General features: G+C 52.3%; 1 protein-coding gene across 1 annotated transcript in view; it reads right to left on the bottom strand.

The window, feature by feature from the left end:
• The window catches only part of SIAH3 (siah E3 ubiquitin protein ligase family member 3), a 77203-nt gene extending 66947 nt beyond the window's left edge, over positions 1–10256 (bottom strand). Inside the window, exon 1 of the mRNA XM_007129777.2 lies at positions 10035–10256. Within this exon, the coding sequence (XP_007129839.2) occupies positions 10035–10169 (135 nt within the window). The 5' untranslated portion in view covers positions 10170–10256. The remainder of the gene's footprint in view (positions 1–10034) is intronic.
• Between the last annotated feature and the right edge of the window lie 200 nt (positions 10257–10456).

Genomic DNA, 10456 nt, shown 5'->3' with positions numbered 1-10456 from the left:
TTGTGGCTTACGGGCTCTAGAGCGCAGGCTCAGTAGTTGTGGCACACGGGCTTAGTGGCTCCGCGGCATGTGGGATCTTCCCGGACCAGGGCTCGAACCCGTGTCCCCTGTATTGGCAGATGGATTCTTAACCACTGCGCCACCAGGGAAGCCCTGTACCCTGTGATCTTGCACTATTCAGAGACCACTCAGGGTACAAACAGGTTGGCATCTCAGAACCTCCATTGACTCTGTGTGTGTGTGTGTGTGTGTGTGTGTGTGTGTGTGTGTGTGTGTGTGTAGAAACTCAGGTTGGAGTAAGGGAACTCAGCCCTGTGGCCTACCTCTGTGCTTTTTAAAAAGTGTCTGATGACAGTGGGATCCAGGAATTCTTTCTTGGCTTAGAAAGGTCAGAGCATCTCTCGCCTGCCCTTGATGCCAGGGGCTGCATCCTCCATTAAGCATCAACCCCCTTCATCCCGCCCGGCTCAGAGGAAAGCTACTTCCTCAAGGCAGAATGAGCTGAAGGGCAGAGGGAAAATGTCCAGTCTCCCAGGGGGCTTGCAGTTTTTGCCCACCTACCTCCCCCCACCCCGCTGCATCTGTCAGTGGTGTCGCTCAGCCTCAGACCCACGCCCTCCGGATCAGGCGCCCCTCACAGGGCCGCTTGCCCCTGTGCTTAGTCAGCTGCCTGTAATGAAAACAAGGCGTGCATAGGTCATGAGGGCCCGTCCCGGGGTGGGAGGAAAAGGGGCCTCATCGGCACGGCTCCTGGCCCCGATGACGGGCACCAGCCCCTGTCCCACCGCAGGCACGCGTGTCCTCCCAGCCCCAGCCCCTGCCCCATTGCACTTCTGGGCTCGCGGCCCAAGCAGGGTTCAGGGCTTTCTTTGAAGTTAGGCAGTAAGGACAAATCTGACTTTTACGTAAGGCAAGAAATTGTTCTGTTCAAAATCTCTTCAAGGCCAAGGGCAATTCACGAATCCCAAGGAACTGCAAGCGCTGAGGCCTGCAGGGAGGGAGGGGAGGCAGAGAAAGACAGAAGGTGGGGTTTTGGGGAGTTGACTCTAGCTTCCCAAGCGTGGCTTTTAGTTCTTATCGTAATGACCTGTGTTGGCAGTAACTCCTGCTATTTACCGACTCTCTCCTCTGTGGTAGACATTTTCCTTCTGTGAACTCATTTACGCCTGCAGCGGCCATAGAAGGTGGGCGTTCTTTTTTTTAACAGCTTTATTGGAGTATAATTGCTTTACAACGGTGTGTTAGTTGCTGCTGTATAACAAAGTGAATCAGCTATACGTATACATATATCCCCACAGCCCCTCCCTCTTGCGTCTCCCTCCCACCCTCCCTATCCCACCCCTCTAGGTGGTCACAAGGTGGGCGTTCTTCTCTCCTTTTTATAGAGGAGGAAATGGAGCCTCTGCGAGGCAAAGTCATTTGTTCAAAGTCACACATCGGCCGGTAGCACAGCCTGGATTTGAATCCAGACCTGTCTGCCCCAAAGCCCATGTTTTTTTCCTATACCCACTGCTTCTCCCCTTATTGATCTGGTGGATTTATAAAATATGTACTAAGGGCAAAATATAATGCTCTATGCTTTTTTTTTTTTTTTTTGGCCTCGTGGCTTGCAGGATCTTAGTTTCCGGACCAGGGATTGAACCCAGGCCCTCAGCAGTAAAAGCGTGGAGTCCTGACCACTAGACCTCCAGGGAATTCCCTATGCTCTATGCTTTTGACAGTGTATCTCTTTACATTTGATTTTTAAATATGATGTGCATGCATCCATGTTAATTATATTGTTTTTAAAAGAATTCAGAAAAGGAAAGGAAAGGAGATTTATGGAGGGGGTAGGGGAATAAGGGAGGAGGATGAAGAGGCTCCGAGTTGAAATGTGGATCTGACAAAGGGGAGATGGTGGGTGTGTGGTGCAGCCCATGGGGTCACACTGCTGGCCTGGGCCTGATGGGGTGCAGGAAGGGGGATCCCCGCAATTTTCTGCTTCCACAGCATGCACCCAAACAAGGGATATTCAGTTAGGGCTAATTGGAAGGCAGCCTGGGGCAGTGCAGGGGATCTAGGTCCGACATTCGGAGAGCTGACTTCTGGTACCTAAATTCTGTCACTAAATAGGTTGACTCTGCAAAAGTCAAGTAGTGGGTTGAAAAGGTATATTCACATCCTAATGCCTGGAACCTGGGAATATTACCTTAACTAGCAAAAGAGTGAATATTATATGACCTCCGGAGGTGTGATTAAATTAAGGCTCTTGCGATGAGAAGCTTATCCTGGATTATCCAAGTAGGCCCTAAATGCAATAACCTGTATCCTTATAAGATGTACGCACAAAGGAGAGAAGGAGGCCACGTGACCCCCGAGGCAGAGATTGGAGGGATGTGGCCACAAGCCGAAGAACACATGGAGTTCTCAGAAGCCAGATGAGGCGAGGGACAGACTCTTCCTTGGAGCCTTGGAGAGGCCTGGCCCTGCTGACACCCTGATTTTGGTCTTCCAGCCTCCTGATTTCTCTAGGAAATAGATCACTCTGATTTTCAGCTGCCCCATTTGTGGTAATTTGTTACAGCAGCCGTAGGAACCGAATACAAGTCATTCCCCTCCCTGGCCTCCGTTTCCTCAACTGTAAACTAAGACGGTTCAGGCTCCCAATTCTAACATTCTCCCCATCACTCTCTGAGCCATAGAGAATGGAGCTCCATTCTCCAGGTAACGCCTTCCATGTGGCACTTTGTGTCTAAACAGGCCACCTTTCCCCTTTGGGGAACAGAGTTGGTTGAGTCCAGATGACTTTGCTAAGAGTAAAATACCATCCCAGACAGTTAATTTTTTTTTTTCTTATTGTTAATTGCTAGAGAAATGTTTTGCCTTGCCCCAGGGAAGCCATCCAAATAACTCTGACCTCTCTGTGGATTTCAAAGAAAGCGTTCAGTCTCTGTTTTCTTATTTCTTCCAAACAGTCCCTGCAGCTTGAGGGACCGTGCTGAAGGGAGAGCCACAAAATTTGCTCTGGGGCTGCCGGATAAATGCAGTACGGAGGCAAGGGGCTCACATCACCTCTGCGCCAGCTTCAGCCTCCCCAGCTTCCCCGTCACCAGCGCGCTGCTAACCAATGGCTGCTCGGGGCTCGCGCCTCCAGTTACGTGACTCAGGAGCCTCATTTGCAATCACCATTAACCAGAAAAGCCGCATGACTGCTCTGTGCCTACAGTGTCGAGTGCCTTATAATATTCACAGAAACCAAAGGGCTGGAGGAGGCAGCAAGGGAAAGCCTTTAGAATAAAGCTCACAGAGTGAGGACAGCCAGCTCAGCTCCTCCCTCATCCTTTCCCCGCCCCCGTCTAAGGTGCTGTTGGCGCTGTGAAGAGCCTCCAGCCTGGGCAGCAAAGGAAGATGGTGAAATGTCCAGGAGACTGGGGATGCGACCCTCAGACATGGCTGTGTCAGGAAGAGCTGAGTAACCCACACCCTGCCTATGAAACAATCTTATCGGAAGCCTTGAACTGCCTTTAACTAGTTATTCAGGCTTGAATACTCCAGGGCCACCTCTGAATCTCTGAAAACGACGTTCATGTCTTTAGCTTTCCTTCAGCTGCCTGCCATGCTGTGTCAAGCAGAGTTAGTGAAAGCCCCAGGGCAGGCGTGGGATCTCCAAAGATCAGCCCATGAATGGTAGAGGTGAGGGTTGCCTTTGCCCCCCACCCTCCTCGGCTCCCTCCTTTGATGCTCCCCACCTCCCATCCCCCACCAGCACTCAGAACACATTCATCCACATGGGTTGGTCTTAGAATGAAAGGCACGTGGATGCTTCAAGGGATGGTACTAAAATGCCCTCATTTTAGATTCAGTGTCTGTCAGGCACAAATTAAAGCCATCATTGTCCCATATGCCCTTCCCACTGTGTGTGTGTGCATGACAGTGTGTGTGTGTGTGTGTGTGTGTCTCTCCAGGGCCACCTCTGAATCTCTGAAAACGACGTTCATGTCTTTAGCTTTCCTTCAGCTGCCTGCCATGCTGTGTCAAGCAGAGTTAGTGAAAGCCCCAGGGCAGGCGTGGGATCTCCAAAGATCAGCCCATGAATGGTAGAGGTGAGGGTTGCCTTTGCCCCCCACCCTCCTCGGCTCCCTCCTTTGATGCTCCCCACCTCCCATCCCCCACCAGCACTCAGAACACATTCATCCACATGGGTTGGTCTTAGAATGAAAGGCACGTGGATGCTTCAAGGGATGGTACTAAAATGCCCTCATTTTAGATTCAGTGTCTGTCAGGCACAAATTAAAGCCATCATTGTCCCATATGCCCTTCCCACTGTGTGTGTGTGCATGACAGTGTGTGTGTGTGTGTGTGTGTGTCTGTCTGTCTGTCTGTCTGTCAACTCAAGGTTAACGGGTAATAATCGAAAAGAGCTCCAGGGACTGGACCGGCTGGATGGAGGTATGAATAGCCTCCCAGGAGAAGTGGGGAGGTTCCGCCCTCGGGTCTGGATGCCGGGGAGGGCACCGGGGGTCTCAGCGATGACATTGGCCCTGGTGAGGGCCTTTTGGAAGTCTGCCAGAAAGTGATTTGCTAGACTTCTTTCAGAACCTGGTTTATCAAGCACTGTGGCTATACAGGGAGGAAGTCGCCCAGCCAGCATCAGCTCAGCGCCTGTCCGCTTGGGAAGCACTGAGCACTGACCCCAGAGGGCTCTGGCTGCCACTACAGACACTTCCCTGGAGAGGCCTGGGTGCAGAGACTGGCCAGGTCACCCCTCAAAGGGCACCTCTGGGGATGGGAAAGAGAAGCAGGGAGGGCTGCCCGGGGCAGGGCATTGTACAAGCAGCGAGTGTCCATGGGAGAGGGGCCAGGAGAGAAAGGCTTTCTTGGTTTGGAAACAAGCAAAGGACACGAGGGAGAAAGCAGTACTGAATCAGGACCAGGAGCCCGCACCCTCCCCGGTGCCAGCCTGCAGCCCGTGGGCCACATTCCAGTGACCTCCATGAATGAGGAAGCAGATGGCAGCCAGCCAAGATCACCGGCTCCTTGGTGGTCCCTTTTCATGGGGTGGGAAGGAGAAGTGGGGGGCCTGATCCCTTAAAGGAGCCATCCCTGTAGGCAGAGACAGACAGACAGACACAGGGCAACACAGAGTGCCATTTGCAGTCCACAGAGCCAGCTCTGCTATGGATTCTTCTTGAAGCAGAAGACCCTCCTATTCCAGGCCAGCGACTCTAAACACCCCTTTAAAGTAGGGTGGGCTTAAGGAGTGTAATGGCTTTAACTGGGTTGTCTGCATTCCCCGGGAAGGCTTCTGCCTTCCACTTAGAAGGAAAGGCATCAGCTTGCTTGAAGGAATCCCAGGTTACCGAGTAATCGCCATAATACAACTGAGAATGAAGGTGACCCATAGAAGCATGGTAAATACACAATTTTCTCTGCTCAGTAAGTGAATTTTGATTATAACTCAGCACTTGCCTCAGGTCCCAAAGTACTGCTAGCGTTCTCAGGAAAGGACAAAGTGCAAAAACTGCTTCCACAAAGAAAAACACAGGCTTCCCAGCCCTCTTTGTAGCAATATGCAACCTAGAAAATTGAAAGCAAGGTTGCAGTCTCTCTGTCCTTGGTCACCATTTTATGTACCAGCCTGTCATACAAAATGCGGGGAAGCGCCGCAGATCAATAGCTATTCTGGGTTAACATTGCCACAGCTTTTTTTTTTTTTCTTTAAAAAAAAAGAATTTTTCTTCCTATGTGGATCACAGCTTATTACATCTAAGGCATATTTCTGTGGTCTGTCTATGGAAAGGAATGCTGAGAAGGATCACTTTCTTTCGAGGTTTTATGCATTTTTTTTAATAGGAGTGATGGGGCAGCAATGCTCCTAGAGAACTGCTCCTTTATAAGCTCCGAAGGGTTGTTAGCCCTCAGGTTTGAGAAGCCGGTAAAACTTACCTGATGGGCCACCTGGAGCCTGGATGAGACCTCCCCAGGGGCAACCTGGGATGCGGAGGTCTGTCTCCGCCTGGTACAGCCTCTGTAAATCCTGTGTGTCCTGCTGCAACCCCTGGTAACATTAGCGGCCGTCGATTTGATTTGTTTATCTGCAGTGACACTCATCTGAGCAAAATCTCTAAGTGGCTTTTTATAGGAAATGAAAAGCCAAATGAGAATGTACGTGAAAAAAGTGAGCCATGGGAAATAGCCTCTCAAAGCATATGTCACCTATTTTTATGTTACTTAGTTGGCTGAAGGCTTTAAGTGATAACTTTAGAAGTTCCTAATGGAACCCTACAAATTAGGTACAATAATGTAATCTTTTTTTTGGAGGAGACCGTTATACAAAGCACATCTGCCTTGAGTATCATCTCTTTTTCAGCCTCACAGAGTCGTGGAGGAGGCAGGCTAAAGATTCATAGGTTCATTTGGAAGGTGAGGAAGGGAAGGCTCAGAGATATCGAGTCATTCAAGGTCACACAGCTAGTCAGCACTGACCCAAGGACTCGGACACTGACTCTGGACTCCTGAGTCCGGGCAGCAGGACTGCCTGTCAATATCCAGGCTGACGTCACTGAAACATACACACGGATGCTTTTCACTCCACCCCACACCAAGATCTTAGCACCCTCCTTCCCCTCCATCATCTGCTGCAGCCAACGAACCATCTAAATTCAAACTTTGGAAATGCTAAGTCTCATAAAAAATCTGTAAAGGTTTTAAAATGCAGAACAGGAATAAACAAAATTTCTTGCCACAGGGAACTAACTAATGTAAAGCGACAAAATACCGGGAGTTTGAATGCGGTCTCAAAAGTGGCCATAAAATGGAATTCAGAATCATATTTTAATAGGTACATCCTACGCTCGCTTTGCCAAGGATGACCGGGGGTGAATTCTCATTTATAAAAGTAAGCCATGAAGGGAGAAAGAAAATAGGAGGATGAGGGGAAGAGAGAGGCGGGGAGGGTTTGGGGTTGGGGAGGCTGAGCGGTTGAGGGAGATGGTATTAGTCACAGCTTGGGTACCGCAGAAAGCCGGTTCCTAGGCCGGGAGCACCATAGCTGTCCCGGAGTAGTGCATCACCCCTCCATCCAGGAGTGGCCTTGGCATATGGCCCCAGGGGCTCCAGGCAGCTGTCCCTCTTGAGGACTTCCAGGAATTGTGGGGAAGGGGCAGGGAGGTATCCTTCAGCACTGGCCTGCAGGGCTCCAGCTGAAGAGAGTCTTGACTGCAGGAGTTTATAAAGTGATGAGCAACGAGCAACGCCTCCTGCCCAACAGCAGTGGTTAGAGTGACAGATCTATTCTGGCAGAGGCTAGTCCGTGGCTCAGCTGCAGACGTGCCCTTCCCCCGTCACTCTGCCTTGGGTATCATGAGGACGGGAAAGCAACTCCCAAACGAGTCCATCGTTTATTTGGGGACAGAGCCCATTGGGCTCAGACTCTCACGCTGGGGGGGGGGGGGGAGTTCAGCTGCGCCCTCGCACCGCCCCTCCCGCCCTACCTTCCCGTCTCCCCTGCCTCCCCTAGCCAGGGGCTCTCTGCGTTCATTTCCCCCAGTCCTGGCGGTGACGTGAAGCGGTCCCGCCAGCCCATATTTCGGCTGTTCTCTTAAAGGGCCTTGACCGAGAAGCACAAACGCAGCGGCAGCGGCCGCAGCAAAGAGGCACCCGCAGCGCCTGCGGTGATTCGGGCCGTGGCAGCTCGGAGCCGGTTTCATTTCGACACTCTTGAAGCAAATCTGCCCCTGCTGTCCTCCGCGCACCGGGCGCATCTAGCTCGAAGGAAGGAAAGAAGACAAACTCCTCCCGACATCATATGGGAAATAGCCTCTCAAAGCATATGTCACCTATTTTTATGTTACTTAGTTGGCTGAAGGCTTTAAGTGATAACTTTAGAAGTTCCTAATGGAACCCTACAAATTAGGTACAATAATGTAATCTTTTTTTTGGAGGAGACCGTTATACAAAGCACATCTGCCTTGAGTATCATCTCTTTTTCAGCCTCACAGAGTCGTGGAGGAGGCAGGCTAAAGATTCATAGGTTCATTTGGAAGGTGAGGAAGGGAAGGCTCAGAGATATCGAGTCATTCAAGGTCACACAGCTAGTCAGCACTGACCCAAGGACTCGGACACTGACTCTGGACTCCTGAGTCCGGGCAGCAGGACTGCCTGTCAATATCCAGGCTGACGTCACTGAAACATACACACGGATGCTTTTCACTCCACCCCACACCAAGATCTTAGCACCCTCCTTCCCCTCCATCATCTGCTGCAGCCAACGAACCATCTAAATTCAAACTTTGGAAATGCTAAGTCTCATAAAAAATCTGTAAAGGTTTTAAAATGCAGAACAGGAATAAACAAAATTTCTTGCCACAGGGAACTAACTAATGTAAAGCGACAAAATACCGGGAGTTTGAATGCGGTCTCAAAAGTGGCCATAAAATGGAATTCAGAATCATATTTTAATAGGTACATCCTACGCTCGCTTTGCCAAGGATGACCGGGGGTGAATTCTCATTTATAAAAGTAAGCCATGAAGGGAGAAAGAAAATAGGAGGATGAGGGGAAGAGAGAGGCGGGGAGGGTTTGGGGTTGGGGAGGCTGAGCGGGTGAGGGAGGTGGTATTAGTCACAGCTTGGGTACCGCAGAAAGCCGGTTCCTAGGCCGGGAGCACCATAGCTGTCCCGGAGTAGTGCATCACCCCTCCATCCAGAAGTGGCCTTGGCATATGGCCCCAGGGGCTCCAGGCAGCTGTCCCTCTTGAGGACTTCCAGGAATTGTGGGGAAGGGGCAGGGAGGTATCCTTCAGCACTGGCCTGCAGGGCTCCAGCTGAAGAGAGTCTTGACTGCAGGAGTTTATAAAGTGATGAGCAACGAGCAACGCCTCCTGCCCAACAGCAGTGGTTAGAGTGACAGATCTATTCTGGCAGAGGCTAGTCCGTGGCTCAGCTGCAGACGTGCCCTTCCCCCGTCACTCTGCCTTGGGTATCATGAGGACGGGAAAGCAACTCCCAAACGAGTCCATCGTTTATTTGGGGACAGAGCCCATTGGGCTCAGACTCTCACGCTGGGGGGGGGGGGGGAGTTCAGCTGCGCCCTCGCACCGCCCCTCCCGCCCTACCTTCCCGTCTCCCCTGCCTCCCCTAGCCAGGGGCTCTCTGCGTTCATTTCCCCCAGTCCTGGCGGTGACGTGAAGCGGTCCCGCCAGCCCATATTTCGGCTGTTCTCTTAAAGGGCCTTGACCGAGAAGCACAAACGCAGCGGCAGCGGCCGCAGCAAAGAGGCACCCGCAGCGCCTGCGGTGATTCGGGCCGTGGCAGCTCGGAGCCGGTTTCATTTCGACACTCTTGAAGCAAATCTGCCCCTGCTGTCCTCCGCGCACCGGGCGCATCTAGCTCGAAGGAAGGAAAGAAGACAAACTCCTCCCGACATCATCCCCGCCCCCCCCCCCCGATCCCCACTCACGCCGTCCGAGCACAAGGGGAAAACGCTTTGAAGAAGGAGCCCCCCTTCTCCCCAACTCCCAGACCCACGCCTCGGGCTTCCTGTGCCCCCACCCCGGCCCCAGTGACTTCAGCGGCAGCCAGAGGGGCTTCCTGAATCCGTGTGCTTGCCCGCCTTTCCAGCACGTGGGACAGACTGCGATTTGGGTAACTTTTCACATCCTGCCTCCTAAACACTTGGCCACAAATATTTGGCAGGGAGAGGGGCAAGCCCCCTGCCCCCTCCACCGCGCTCACTGCTGACCTCCACCCCACTCCTAGGCTGACAGCGTGGAAAAAAAAACAAAACCCGAATCACAAAACTCTCACTCCAGTTGCTCTTGCCGGTCGGGGAGACAACGCACTGTCGCCGAGAGCGTCCAACCACCAGGAGAGGGAGAACGAACCGAGGCACCGGCTCCGGGTGCCCAACGCCGTCCTGGCGCCAGCGGACCAGCCTTTGCCGCGAGTTCCCCGCGCTCGCGGGAGGGTCACAGACGCCCCCCCGCCCCCACCCCCGGAGGATGGACTGGAACCCAAGCCGCGGGAACATCAAACGAGAGAGAGAGAGCCACTCACCTTTAGGTTGTGCGTGGGGTTTACCACGCAGACAAGTTGCCCAGCGGCGGAGAACACGCGTTTAGCCTTGTAGTGCTGAAAGCGGAGGTGAATGAGATCTAACACAGCCCCAAAGCACTGGGTGAAGAAAAGCATCACAACTTTTTTTTGGGGGGGTGGGGGCGGGTTGTTGGCACAGGAAGGCAGCGGAGGAAGCCGTAAGTCCTTGGGCTCTGGAAGGAGCGCAGCCTCTGAGACACTACGCTCCAGCCCGGCTTAGTGTGCCTTCATATTCATCATCAAAATAAGACGGTTAGAATCTTGCAGCAGTGAGGCGGCCAATCAAAAGGACAGAAATGTTATCCTTGAGGTGCAGAGACAGCCAATAACAAATGCCTCCCCTACCGAAACTCCCTGATGAATTGAGCCTGGCGGAGAATGTA

Source organism: Physeter macrocephalus, chromosome 13, assembly GCF_002837175.3.
Source record: "Physeter macrocephalus isolate SW-GA chromosome 13, ASM283717v5, whole genome shotgun sequence".
NCBI classification, from domain to species: Eukaryota; Metazoa; Chordata; class Mammalia; order Artiodactyla; family Physeteridae; genus Physeter; species Physeter macrocephalus.
This window is presented reverse-complemented; position numbering and strand designations above follow the sequence as displayed.